The sequence below is a fragment of the Elephas maximus genome, chromosome 4 (genome assembly GCF_024166365.1).
Source record: "Elephas maximus indicus isolate mEleMax1 chromosome 4, mEleMax1 primary haplotype, whole genome shotgun sequence".
Taxonomy (NCBI): domain Eukaryota; kingdom Metazoa; phylum Chordata; class Mammalia; order Proboscidea; family Elephantidae; genus Elephas; species Elephas maximus.
Window position 1 is genome coordinate 70,696,169 of NC_064822.1, and position 14,987 is coordinate 70,711,155.

The 14,987-nt window shown below is 37.2% G+C and overlaps 1 protein-coding gene across 3 annotated transcripts in view; it reads right to left on the reverse strand.

Annotated features, from left to right (window-relative positions):
* Positions 1-585: 585 nt before the first annotated feature.
* Positions 586-14,987, reverse strand: part of LRP6 (LDL receptor related protein 6) — a 170,383-nt gene continuing 155,981 nt past the window's right edge. For all 3 annotated transcript variants that reach the window (XM_049882499.1, XM_049882498.1, XM_049882500.1), the window contains 4 exons: positions 13,742-13,972; positions 9,648-9,784; positions 8,884-8,981; positions 586-5,692 (listed from right to left, as the gene is read on the reverse strand). In XM_049882499.1, coding sequence (XP_049738456.1) covers positions 5,398-5,692; positions 8,884-8,981; positions 9,648-9,784; positions 13,742-13,972 — 761 coding nt within the window. In that variant the 3' untranslated portion in view covers positions 586-5,397. The remainder of the gene's footprint in view (positions 5,693-8,883; positions 8,982-9,647; positions 9,785-13,741; positions 13,973-14,987) is intronic.

Genomic DNA, 14,987 nt, shown 5'->3' on the forward strand with positions numbered 1-14,987 from the left:
CCCACTTTAGTCTGTCCTGTAATATTTTCTTGGACTCGGGCATACATGGCTCTGGCAGCGTGCTTGTTTGCTTCCCACTTTTGCCTTTTTGAATATATGCTGAATAGAACTCTCTTTTTGCTTTACTAAACTTTGTGATGCTTTTTCCCTACAACAGACTCAAGCAAGGATTCGGTAATTTTGAGTTCTCATTGGTTTTACCGGATCATCACATCATATTGGGCTCTGCACCAGGAAAAGCATGTTCATTTTGTAAGCTAATTTGAGGGACTGAGGTGGGGGAGATGGCACTTGAGAGTACACATCAGGACCCCCTCCAGTTTACGGAAAACAAGAGCAGTCCTAAAGCACGAACTGTTTTCCTTATTCTCCGTCCCAGTCACAGGTATTGCCAACAGAGAAGTAAGCAACTTCCTCGCAACTAAGGACTTCCCCAATGTCTCTTCCAGGCAGTAGTATTTCATTTGAAATGCAAATGTAAGGTGGCTTTTGTTTTGTCTGAATCATAATAGTCTTACTTGTACCACGGCAAAACACAACCAGCTACTGTTTTCATTTCCTGCTGAAAGTAAAGGACACTTTTATTTTTCCACTGTTTTATTACAAAAATCAACATTTCATTTGTTACAATTCAGCTTATTGTATAATCAAAACGGGGATTTATACAAGGTATTTTTATACAGTTTACAATTAAAGCACTTATTTTACAAAAAGAGGGAAGTGAAGAGTGGACAAGGGCTGACCAAATGTTGGCCATTATAATATAAATACATCCTTGCGAAGCACCATCGTACCAAAGTCGATGAACAAGAAACACCAGCTGACTTTAAGACGACGACGAAGATTAAAGCTTAAGAAAAAAAATTAAAACACAAAAGGATAAACATCTGAAAGCAGCACCTGATCCTTCACTTGCCAACAAGGTTAGTCCAGCTTAAACTCCATGGCATCCTCTTCGCCCTCTGTAAATGCTCCTTCCTAGACTGAGACACCTTCACGTCATGTAACACTGGGTTTAATCAGAAATTTCCCTTTAAGGCCCATATGTAGGCATTACCGTGTGTGTGTGTGTGTGTGTGTGTGTGTGTGTGTGTGTCCCACCCCTTCTGCTTATATTTACTTTAAAAAAACCAAACAAAAAGCACAGAAATGGACACTTAAGCAAAAGCACGCTGTCTGTAACTCTTTGGTGTTTACCTCTGGACAAACCCTGCGCGATGGCGGGAAATCTAAAGGCTGGTGTATGTGTATGTTAGGTCTACATTTCACTTCTGAGTACACGGAATCACTTGGTTCCTAATTCTATCTGTAAAATCATATGGTTTTTTTCAATCAATAAATGTAAGACTGGCTTAGAGATTTTGCCTTTACTTAAACACAGTAAAGTTTACCTGGATTGAGGGTAGAATCAGTGATTTATTTCTAAGTCATTTAGATCAATCTTGACCGAAGCTGCAAATGCTACTTCCTGCTCCACTAAGGTACAGGCTTGTTTAACGAGATGCAGAATCAAGTCATACAGAAACAACCTGAGGATATGGTCTCACAATGCTCAATTTTCTATAAATTTATGCTTCAGGTTCAGAATCCTCTATTCTAAAATTTTTCAAAAGCTAAAAAATTTTAGACTATTATGAAATGATGCCATCCCAGAAATCAAAAACCACACAGTGCTTTTCTAAAATCATCTCTTATTTCTCTTGGCTCACTCTAAGCATGGGATAAGGAAAGAAGTGCCAAGTAAAATTAAATTTCTTCTTGAGTTTAAGAAGCCTGATAGTATGCTTTAAACAATGCTTGATTATAAACTTCTTTAGGACTCAGTTCATGTCTACACTTAGTGTACAGTCATTTCTGTATGCTCAACTATTTATCTACCAACCGCTATTTACATACTCATACGCACACTCCAGACAGGCTTGGTATGCCATCACATAGCCTTCAGCACTTCCCTTATCAAAAGCAGGGTGTATTTGAGGCTATTTATTTCTGGTACTAGAGGCTTGCCTGCTTCTCTGCAGTGGATTGGCCACTGTTTTCCTTTCTGGTCCTGTGTCCATATTAGATTCTTTGAAATGCAGCTTTTTAAATTGTTTAATTTCTTACAGTGGATTTGTATTGTAATACAAATTGTAATTTCTTACATTAATTTGTATGCCAGAGAATTGCATATTGATTGCTAGTTTTAGAACCTAAAATTGATGATAGGTATTTCTGCATCTTAATATCATCTGAGTTGACCTTACACAGTTATTGATTTTAGGGTATTTTTAAATGATCACTGAAAACAATCCTCAATCTTCTTAAAATTTTACTGTTCAAAGGCCCCCGAATTATTGGTCTATATTAATGGAAATGTATATTAAAGTCTTCATGTCTACATATAAATTGTCTCTCTAGAATAGGGTCTGATTTCTCTTGGTGGTATATCACAAAGTATACTAAAATTAAAATAACTATAATTTTCAGCTAAATCAATGTCTCATGATATGCTAGTACAGAAGAGTGGCAGCAAGTGCCAAAGGTGTAACAAAATTTCATGGAAGAAAAACCTGATGGTGAGAAAATTCTATCCATTAACTCAGTTTTATTTCTGTGAATTTGCCATTATCTGATTTAAGCAGCATAACACTTTTTTTTTTTTTAACTCTTTGGACCAGTGGAGGAGCCAAGTCTGAAAACCTTAGTTATAAAAAGACTACTTCAATGCAGAACTGAAAGTATGCTATACTACAGTTCATTTCTCAGATCGTTTTAATCACACCAGTGTAGGCATCTTTTAAGACACATATTCAAAATAAATCCTTTTGTATTTAAGGAATCTAATGAAATTTCATTTATTTTTCCCCTTGAATAAAGAAATCTAGCAATATACCAAACTAAAGAAGCCTTTTCCATTCTTTCCCTGGTTTGTGCTCTTGTGTGTTTATTTCCTCTCCTCAGTCTTTCCAATCAAAGCTTTTGTATTTGATAATCAAAATGCCATTTACTTAGGCTTAACTGTCCATGTGACCAGAGGGCCAATGAATCTTTCCTGGATTTGACAATTCTCTTGTAAAGTACTCCCCAAAATATTAAGGATTTAACTCAACTACTCCTGAAAGAGGATACTGAGATTAAGCTGAATTGCCTTCAAATAATTTCAAACATGTTGGCACACAAATTAGTATTTTGCAAGAAGAGGCCATTGCCATCGCAGTACAAGCACTTGGACTGAGATATAACACGGCAATATTCTTCTTAGTTCATTATAGTGCAAGTTTCCTTATGGGAAGCCCACCAGATAAAGATGTACATTAAAAAAAATGTAAACATATAGAATTCTCAAATTCTAATTGATACCCAGTTATTGCTAACCTTTCCATCTTCATTTAAGCATCAGTGCACCCATGTGTCACAGAATGCAGGCTCAATGTCCACGCGATCTTAGACTTTGAGTACTTCCTTCCACAAGCAGGAAGAGTTCATGCTTCTCTGACTGAAATGCAAGACACTAATGGACTACCATTCATTTATATGCAAACCCAAGTTCACCTGACTCACATGAGCTGTCCCCAACAATGTGTAAGCGTTATTCTGGAACCACATTACTTTCTCCCTGCCAAAATTCTGAACCCTTTCTTCTTTTGTTTTCTCTTAGGCCCTGAAACCCAGAGAGGCCTCAGCAAGACAGAACAATGAAATAAATCATTTGATAACTAAACGACCAATAGCTATTAAGGTAAAAAACACAATAGTTTAAAAACACACTCATTTTTAGCAGGAAAATGCTGAAAACATATAAAAAGCAGGAAACCGAACTTCTGGCAAGGTGGCAGAGCAGTGCTAGAATCACTCCACAGGTCAGGTCAGCCCTCACAGCTGAAGATGTAGCAGCCCCAGTACCGTACAAGACAGGTTACATAAGAGATCTCCATTATTCCCGTCCACCCAAGTTCTGACAACTGAGAGGTCAATAGTTTGCCTTCTCAATTAATCCACATTTTAAAATTTGTTAAATCGTCTTAATCCACAATGGGATAGGAGAGAACACATACAAAAATATATAAGAGGTGATTATGAGAACAGTTTCAGGATAATTTGAAAATAATCTAACATTCACAGTGGGTAACAAGAAGATACTAAATTCATGTCACACATTAGAAGAGGTATGTATGTAGACATCATTCTGAGAAAAACTGGCTTAAAGAACATAAAAATGGCACAAACAGTTAATACAGAAAGAGAAACCTTCTAATGATAACAAAATTTAAAGGTTCTCCTTTTAAATAGATTGTCTCTAACCAGAACATATTTAAATGTTTTACTAGGAAAAATACACATAGAAATGATTTTATATGGTGATATTATATGCTGAAAGTACTGCAAGGATATATGATTAATTTACAACAAAAACAATAAGAGTTAAATCTGTAATTCTTACACACTGTCTATATGTTGTGATAAGACATTTTAACGAGTATGAATTAAAACAATCTTAGAAGTAAAGAGGAGCAATAATACATCTAACTTTTGATCATTATGGAACAACAGCAGTCAAATTGAGGAGCTAAGCCTATTGGTAAGTGGAGCTAGTAGACACATTAAAATTAAACCTTAATTGAGAAAATTCCATTTAAACAATTCCTCAGATGAAAAATTTGAATGAATTATAATATCTTGGTTAAATTCCCTACAAAGCTGCTGGGGGAGGCATCAAGGAGAAAAAAAATCTAGAGAGGAAATTAATTTTTGACAGAGGTGTGGGTTCTAAGGTAGGGATAGAACACTCTCACAAACCAGCCCCAGAGTACCTTACCAGACAGCTGACCTCTCCTACAACGGCAACACTCAGGATGGATTTTTATAAATATATTTCTATCTTCCTGACTTAAATTGTTGGATTCCTAGAGAAAACAAAGCTCTCTGTCCAAGGTTAACTCCTTTTTTTCTTCCATGACTTCTTAAACTTGGCCTCCAAAATAACATGAAGTTTATTTGGCTACCTATGGTTTGCTGCTCTGAGATGGACTTAATCTTCTTTTTGGTATCAATAAAGCCCAGGCATTCCTAGTCAGTGACGCCTTTATTATTCCTGTTTCCTTTGTACTCAGTCACTTCACTGGGTTTAAGGCATGCTTTGTGTATTTAGTTTGCAAAAATAAAACTTTTAGTACAAAATTTTTTTTTATACAAATTTTTATGGCACAAGCAGCAAATGTGCTGTTTTAAGAAAATATATAAATATGATTTTCTTCTGTACAAATATCTCCAGTATTCCCTACCCCATTTTATAATTTTTAACTGTACATGGTCTGCCTCACCCTTCTATAGTAGCTCCCTCCCCCCCTCCAGATCTCAACCAAATTTGTATTTACAGTTTTGCTTTGGAGGCAGTCAGAGGAGGAGGGCCCCTCCTCAGGAGGAGTCTGTACAGGGAGAGGGTGGCGGTGGGTAGAGGTGATGAGAGTAGCTCCTCTCTGTGTATGGAGAAGGTGGGCAGCTTTCATAGTTCTCTTCTGCTGACAAGTATTGGCTTCGAGGTGTGGGAGGTGGGGGCACAGGCTCTGAGTCATAGTTCAAGTCACTAGTGTAACCCTTGGCTGTTGCCATCGACGTCATTCTCCGGCTGGGAGCATAGTCACTGTCACAAACATCTGTGCTGCATGGGGTCGTGGGAGGTGCAAAGTGCCGGTAACTGTATGGCCTGTAGCTGGTAACAGGAGTAAACCAAGTGAAGTAGTGTCAGTTTTATAGAAAAGTGGTTTTTCCCTATGTGACTACAGAGGTATTAGACATAAACATCACTTTGAAGGCAACGAGCAATTTCAATCTACATAGACCAAGGCAACTTTCAATGGCAGACTGCAGCAGTCTAACATACAGTCTAATCTCATATTTACAGGTTCTATATTCCCAAATTTACCTGTTTCTAAAAATACCTGCAGTGCTTCCTCAGTCATGTACAGACATATGTGTGCTAAGAGAGGTGAAAACTTCCTAGCTGAGGTCAACTGAGGCTGGTTTAGTATTTATTAATTCAGCATTCATGGGGCTTTATAGAACTACAGCAAATAAGAAGAATCAACTATATATATTTCTAAAGGAAATGCGATTTAAAGGCAAGTAAAAGAAACAGGATGGGAAAGCAGAGGTGAACTCAATCTAGCCTCTGGATGTGCACTTATCTTCCAGTTAAACTATGACCCAAAATAAAAAAAGACTTGGTTAGTCATCTCTGGAAAACAAGTTATACACTTATTCTGTATAACAGTTATATACTTATGCTGTATAAGAGACCTTCAGCAATTTCTGCAGTTTCATGGTCTATGAGAAGAATGGGTCTTTACGTATTTTACACTACTCAAACATGTTAACATTCCCTTAAAATTCTTTAAGTGCTCCACAATGTACATGATGAATATGTCTGCAAACTTTATTTCTCTCTTTAAAACTCAAATATTGTACAACCCAAGCTGGAATTTCGGAAGACAGCTTAAGGGACATATCTATCCCATTACTGTTACTATTATCATCAAAAGGAAATTGCTGTGATTTGGGGGAAGTATAGAGGCAATTATATGGTCCTAAGAATAGCTTTATCAAAGTGATAAATTTTAATATTATTATTGTTGCTGGGTGCTGTCGAGTCAGCCCCTGACTCATTTCGACTCCACGCACAATAGAATCAGACTGTTGTGACCCATGGGGTTTTCCCTAGCTGATTTCCGGAGGTAGACTGACTAATTATTTACCAGTTTGTCGTAGCCTGGAAGCACCGCTGATAGCTGTTAAGCATCACAGCAACAGGCAAGGCTCCACTGAGTGATAAGTGGTGGCTGTGCCTGTGGTGTACTGGCTGGGAATCAAAGCGAGGTCACCCACATGGAAGGCGAGAATACTACCACTGAACCACTGATACCTCAAATACCCACACAGGACCAGTAAATTTTCTAATATATATTTCAGAAATCTAAGTTAGTTTTAAATACTTATTTATCTACGTTTTCAATTAATCTTATAATATAGCTGTTAAGTTTGTAGTGTGGCTTACTAAAGAAAAAGGCACTGGAAAAAGAAGAACAAACTAGTGAAAATAAAAGCTGATCTAAAGGGCTGACTTTTCTAACATTCATACTTCTCTCTGTAACTTCTTACACCATTCTTAAGCCAATTATATTCTAAATATATAAAGTTGATCTCATTTCATATTCATCTCAAAGATTTATTCAGAAGCTTTTTTCATCAAAGTGACTGCAAGAGAAGGGGCAAGAACAACACTGATATATCAATTCATAAAATATCTATTGATACAGAATGATTAAAGACTAACAGACCAAAAGTTACATGATCTGTCGAGCAGGTTCTCAAAAGGTTTTACCATGAGTATTGATTTTTTTTATTGACATGATGTCATACTTTTTAGGTTCTATCTTTTTGTCCATTAAGTGTAGTGCCATGGTGAAATTTCTTGGCTCAACATTGAAAAGGCCCAATACTTTCATGAAAGAAAACAAAGTGGAATTAATAAAATTCTTTTAAGTCCCAGGTTAGACAAAAATTTCAACAAATCATGAAAGGTTTGGCTCAGAAGAAACAGAAACTGACCATAACATGAGACATGGGAAATGGTTAAATAAGAATTGTTTCTGATGTAATTATGTTTATTTTAATCAGACTATCTTATTCATCTTGAATTAAAGAAGTATTTTAAAATAAAATTTTAGGTCTTTCCTTTTGTTTTTCAATTTTCAGGTCTCTACCTTTTTTTTTTTTTTTTACCCTTCTGTTTTCACTTTTAAAAACAAACCTGTAGCAGGGAAAAACAACACCTAAAACAAAACACAAAAACAACCAGTTCAGAGCCAGACCTACCTCAAACAGTCTCATCTATAAACTGAAATGAGAATTCTAAATGAGGTACTATATAAACATTTATTAGGTTATATGAATCCATGGCAATTTGGCTGGAATATTAGAAACATCCTATCTAGATGGTAACAGGCCTTGAAGGATGCCCATAATCACTGGGCACTTAGCATTTATTCAGAGAATATCAATATGTTGAGTTTCTGCTGGCCTTTCAAATCAGATGGAAGAGTAATGCTGATAAAACAGTACTTACCTACTTGACACTTTCTATAGGCTCACAAAACAGCACAAAGGCCTAATTTCTCCTTTCTGGCTTATAAATACACTTCATTTATTTTAATGAGTCTTGATTATTCCATACAACTACCAGATCTTTCATTCCAGACTTGTAATAACACACATTAAAAAATAAAACCTAAGCCAAACTCACGGCTGTTGAGTCGATTCCGACTCATAGAGACCCTATAGGACAGAGTAGAACTGCCCCACAGAGTTTCCAAGGAGTGCCTGGTGGATTTGAACTGCTGACCTTTTGGTTAGCAGCCATAGCTCTTAACCATTACGCCACCAGGGCTTCCAATAACATACACAAGCAAGGCTTAATTTATGCTTCTCTCCGCTTCTGCACTCTTAACATCTCTGCTATTTTAGAGCTCCAACAACTCTGTGATTCATAACCTTATCCCAATAGTCCATTCTTAGAATGTCATTTAAACCTAAACTAAGCAATAATTTATTTTGAAATCAGTCATTTTGGTGGGTAGCTTTTCCTCAAAGTACTGCAAAAGCCTGGGATTCTACTTACCATTTTAAAAGCTAGCATTTTTGAGTCTCTTTAAAAAATGTATTAATGCACTGAAGGAATAGGATTTGTGGTAGGAAGGGGGAAGTGGCAGCATTACCAAGATAAGACGTTTACTTTCTCTCTGGCAACCATCATCTACTCATTTGGGACTTCACCAAGCCCACAACTAGAATTCTTTTTCCTTAAAAAAAGTACTTTGACTTATGTTAAAAGACAACATGTATTACCTGTATGACCTGTGAGTGGAAGGGCTGTTTGAAGAATAACCAAATTCCATTGTATAATGGGATCGCTCTGTGGCTGGGGATGGTGGAGGGTTCAAAATCTGAAAGTAAAAATAATTAAAAATTAAAATAATCATTGTCTAGCCCAAACAGAGACTATTAGGCTTTCTTTCAACTTTTCTTCTTCCATCTCTATTTGTAATCCTTTCTATTACACTACTAACAAACACAATCCTTTTCTGAAGAATTGATCTCAAATAGTATTTTAGGATTATGGCTCCCCCTCCCCTTCCATGAGACACAATTTCATCTTGGCTACATTATACAAGGTGATAAAAAAGATATCTATAATCTACAGATCACTGGATTAAGTTCATCACAGTTGGGTTCTGATTTTTAAAAACTATAAATGTTTAGAGAAAAATCATTGACAGAAGAAATGTCTGATATGCTTCCTCTTTTGGGAGGGCATTGTGAAGGTCTTAAGTCTCTCCAGTGGTATCGGTCAGTAGTCCTACTTTTACTTAAAATGTGAAATTAATGCCCAGTGCTTTCAAATATGCTGGTTATTATACAGTAAACTTAAAGATTTATAAGTGCAGGGGTCATGGTAAATCATTCTTTGACCCTTATATGCCTAAATTCTATACTGAAATGAACTTTTTACATTGCCATCATTGAGCACCCACATTTAAGGGAGTCAAAAATCAAAGGTCGTATGTTTTTTAGCATTCAAAATGAAACAAAGAAAAACAAAGATTGCTTACTGCAGGGAAGTAAGTGCCCTTGGTGCTTGAAGAACTACTTGAGGATGCTCCTGTGACATGAGCTCGGTCATAGGGGGGTCCACTGCTTCCACCCATGATACTGAGGGAGCTGATCATTGATTTTCCTCGAGACATTCCTAAAATGAAGGGAGATAAAAACTGAAGATAAGCCCCATAAAAATGCACTAAAATTTTATTTAACACTAGAATTACAAATACCAATACTCGAATAGTCTGATTTTAAAACAACCATGCCCTTTCTTCCTAATAATAACTAAATACATTTAATGGAGAAAGGACACGAATATCTTCTAGAAATGACTGCTTCCATCGAAAGCTGGCCTCAAACAAGGCCAAGAAAAGCGCCCCCGCCCCCCAAAAGAAGTTAAGAGCTCTTTAAAATGACAGGTTTTTAACCTCCTGAAGGATTTGAGAAAGGATGGACTATGGACAGTGACGGTTGTGAAGCAGTGTAGGTGAAACAGATTTGTTCAAAAGGAAACTCTAAACTCGTTTTTTAGGCAACGAACACATGGTGTGGAAGATATTTCTCTACCTTCTAGACGAAAGTGTTGCTGGATTCAAAACAATCAATGCTAAAGAAGAAATTCTATTTTTTCCAAGTGAATTCCCAAATTCCACTAACTGAAAATTATTACCACAAGAAGGAATCATTATCATTTACCAGTTTAGAAACCATGCCTATATACTTAAGAGTTATACCCAGAATAAGTTCCTATTTTCAGAGGGCTTTTGTCTGACACTCCTTATCCATATTCACTGAAAAAAAAAAAAAGGGAAGGCTTCTTTTATTCAGGATACCAGACAGCATTGAAAAGATTTAACTCCCTAAGGCAATATGGTCTACCCAAGTGTAGAACTTCTGGCTCCTTGGCTATGCCTGAAGAAACAAACTCTACTCCCACGGTCATCATAGATCTCTCCCTTCTATCACCCAGCTATTTCCAAATCTTGTTTGCAGAAACGAATCTTAAACCATCTACTTTTTTGGCCTCCTTTTATTCCTGAGCTTAATATTACTGGAGTCTTTCTGGTAGTGAATTCAAAGAACTTGTGGTTTGTTACTCTCTTCACCGTGGCTTCCGCAGAGTACATCCAGAAGGGCTTATAGCTTGTATGTGTATTTGTTTTATGTTGTTGTTGTTGTTAGATGCCAGAGTCAGTTCTGACTCAGCAACCCTATGTGCAACAGAATGAAACACTGCCCAGTCCTACGCCATACTCATGATCATTACTGTGTTTGAGCCTATTGTTGCAGCCACTGTGTCAATCCATCTCGTCGAACGTCCTCCTCCTTTTCACTATCTACCTTACCAAGCATGACGTCCTACTCCACGGACTGGTCCCTCCTGATAACATGTCCGAAGTATGTGAGACAAAGTCTCATCATCCTTGCCTCTAAGAAACATTCTGGCTGTACTTCTTCCAGGACAGACTTGTTTGCTCTTCTGGCGGTCCATGGTATATTCAATATTCTTCGCCAACACCATAATTCAAAGGCATCAATTCTTCTTCAGTCTTTCTTATTCATTGTTCAGTTTTCCCATGCGCTAGAGGTGACTGAAAATAACCATGCCTTGGGTCAGGTGCACCTTAGTCCTCAAAGTGACTACTTTGCTTTCCAACACTTTAAAGAGATCTTTTGCAGCAGATTTGCCCAATGCAATGCGTTGTTTGATGTCTTGACTGCTGCTTTCATGAGCATTGATTATGGATCCTTGACAACTTCAATATTTTCTCCAATTATCATGATGTTGCTTATTGGTCTAGTTGTGAGGATTTTTGTTTTCTTTATGTTGAGGTGTAATCCATACTGAATGCTGTAGTCTTTGATCTTCACCAGTAGGTGCTTCAAATTCTCCTTGCTTTCAGCAAGAAAGGTTGTTATCATCTACATATCACAGGTTGTTAATAAGTCTCTCTTCAATCCTGATGCTGCATTCTTCTTCATATAGTCCAGCTTCTCAGATTACTCACTCAGCATAGACTGAATAAACATGGTGAAAGGATGTAACACTGACACACACTTTTCCTGATTTTAAACCACACTGTTCAAACAACTGCCTCTTGGTATAGCACAGGCTCAACATGGGCACAATTAAGTGTTCTGGAACTTTCATTTTTTGCAACGTTATGCATAATTTGTTACGATCCACATGGTTGAATGCCTTTGCATTGTCAATAAAACACAGGCAAACATTTTTCCGGTATTCTCTGCTTTCAGTCAAGATCCATCTGGCATCATATTCCTCATTTCACATCTTCTTCTGAATCCAGCTTGAATTTCTGGCAGGTCTCTGTCAGTGTACTGCTACAACCAATTTTGAATTATCTTCAGCAAAATTTTGCTTTTGTCTCATACTAATGATATTGTTTGATAATTTCCACATTCTGTTGGATCACCTTTCTTCAGAATGAACACAAATACGGATCTCTTCCAGTTGGTCTATCAGATAGCTATCTTCCAGATTTCTTGGCACAAATGAGTGAGCACCTCTAGCACTGCATCCATTTATTAAAAACATCTCAATTGGTATTCTGTCAATTCCTGGAGCCTTGTTTCTCGCCAATGGTTCAGTGCAGCTTGGACTTTGTCCTTCAATGCCATCAGTTCTTGATCATATGCTACCTCCTGAAATGGCTGAACACCAACCAAGTCTTTTTGGTTCAGTGACTCTGTGTATTCCTTCCATTTTCTTGTGATGTTCAATATTCTGTCCATAGAATCCTTCAAAACTGCAACTCAAGGCTTGAATCTTTTCTTCAGTTCTTTCAGCTTGATAAATGTTGAGCATGTTCTTCCCTTTTGGTTTTCTATCTCCAGATCTCTGCACATTTCATTATAATACTTTGGCTTCTCAAGCTGCCCTTTGAAATCTTTTCTTCATTTCTTATACTTCATCATTTCTTCCATTTGCTTTAGCTACTCTAAGTTCAAGGGCAAGTTTCAGAGTCTCTTCTGACATCCATTTTTGCCTTTTCTTTCTTTTCTTCTTGTCTTTTTAATGATCTTTTGCTTTCTTCATGTATGATGTTCTTGATGTCATCCCATAACTCCTCTGGTCTTTGGTCATTAGTGTTCAGTGAGTTTAATCTATTCTTGAGATGGTCTCCAAATTCAGGTGGGATATGCTCAAGGTCATATTTTGGCTCGTGTGGACTTGCTTTAATTTTCTTCAGCGTCAACCTGAACTTGCATATAAGCAATGGATGGTCTGTTCCGCAGCTGGCCCCTGGCCTTCTGATTGATGACACCGAGTTTTCCATCATCTCTTTCCACAGATGTAGTCAGTGTGATTCCCATGTATTCCATCCAGCGAGGTCCATGTGTATAGCTGCCGTTTATGTTGTGAAAAAAAGGTATTTATGAATAAGTCGTTGGTCTTACAAAATTCTGTCACGTGATCTCTGCATCATTTCTATCACCAAGGCCAAATTTTCCAACTAATTATCTTCCGTTTTTGTTTCCAACTTTCACATCCCAATCTCCAGTAATTACCAATGCATTTTGATTGCATATTTGATCAATTTCAGATTGCAGAAACTGTTAAAAATCTTCAATTCCCTCATCTTTGGGATTAACGGTTAGCATGCAAATTTGAGTAACAGTCATGCTAACTGATCTTCCTTGTAGGTGTGTGGATATTATCCTATCACCGACAGCACTGTACTTAAGAACTGATCCTGAAATTTTTTTTTAATGATGAATGAGATACCATTCCTCTTCAATTTGTCATTCCCAACACAGTAGGCTATATTCAAAATGGCCAATACCGATCCATTTCCACTCACTAATGCCAGGATATCAATCTTTATAAATTCCATTTCATTTTTGACAACTTCCAATTTTCCTAGAGTCATACTTCAGATTTCTAGAAAACCACACCTAATATATTTTGCATAAAGCGAAGGTGCTAAAAGTGATAAAAAAAAACATATGTTCTTATGATTTTTTAAATTCAAAGTAGTCTAGTTTGAAATAGACTCTAGATAGTACCCTGTGTCCATAATGGAAACTAAAAAGTCATGCCAAGACCCAAGAATTAATTTTCAATGATTCATTCTTAACTCACCTGGAAGAGATCCTGACAAAGAGCTTGGGTGTGGCACATAACCAAGCGGCACAGAAGCTGGTCCATGAACTACATAGTCATTAGTCATGGTTTCCCCATCTCCCTTCATACGTGGACACAGCATCCTCTGGCAAATGAAGTATACCGTTCCAGACACAAAAATGGTGACAATCACTCCAATAACCGATCCAACTGTATTGGTGGCCTGTGGTGCTGGCTCCTCAGTTGGATCTAAAATAGAGAATATAGTTCTATAATGGAAAAACAACTGTAGATTCAAAATAGCAATCGGAAAGGAGGCTTACTAGCAGATTATGAAGCTATAAACCTCATGAGGATAGCTTATAAACATCTTCCTTTTTTCTGAAGACCTATATATCATGCCCCATGTATACATGGATTATGTCATCTTTAAGAATCAAAATGAACTACTCTTAAAGGCAGAAATAAAATAATACATGGGGAGGTACAAATAAACTGACAGAGACAAAGATGGTGGATTTAAAGATGATCAAGAAATTTTATACATACACACATATGTATCCTACCTCAATCTGTATAATACCACAAAAATCAAGGAGGTTACTTTGGAATTTGAAGGGAAATTTTAGGGCCAAAATGTAGGGACCTAGGAAAGTCATCCAATGTTGAATCTGAAATGATAAGCCAAAAGCTGCTCTGAGCATATGCTGGATTACAGATTTGAACAGAGGTATTTAGGCTTGGTGAGGGGAAATTAGAAGCTAAAGATGAGCCTTAGCTCTCAGGCCCAACACGGTGCGGCCTTCAGACTGAACCTGGTTGTCTGAGGACAAGGAACGTAAGGACTCAGAAAGGCCAGAGCACTAGAGGAGGATCCTGCACATCTACTTTCACTGGATGCCTGATTTACCTGAGACTTTTTTTTTTTTTTTTTAAGAAGGAGAGGGCATCAATATCAGAGGTAGAGGGCAGGAAGAAATAGGCTTATCAAATTTAGAGCATTACTCTTCTATCAGAAGGAAGTCTTCCATTCTGAACAAATTATCTCTCACAATTGCAGATCCTTTTTAAAAAACTTCCTTCTGCCTTATCTTACTTCAAAACTCTATCCACATAGCTAAACTCATCTCTGATAGATTATATGAGAGAGGTAAGAGAAAATGGCATTACTAAGTTACATAAAATGTAGGGACTATTAGTCACAAATTTAATCTGTCGATTTAGCCAGAGATTCTCCCTAGCAACCAACCTATCTTTCTCATTT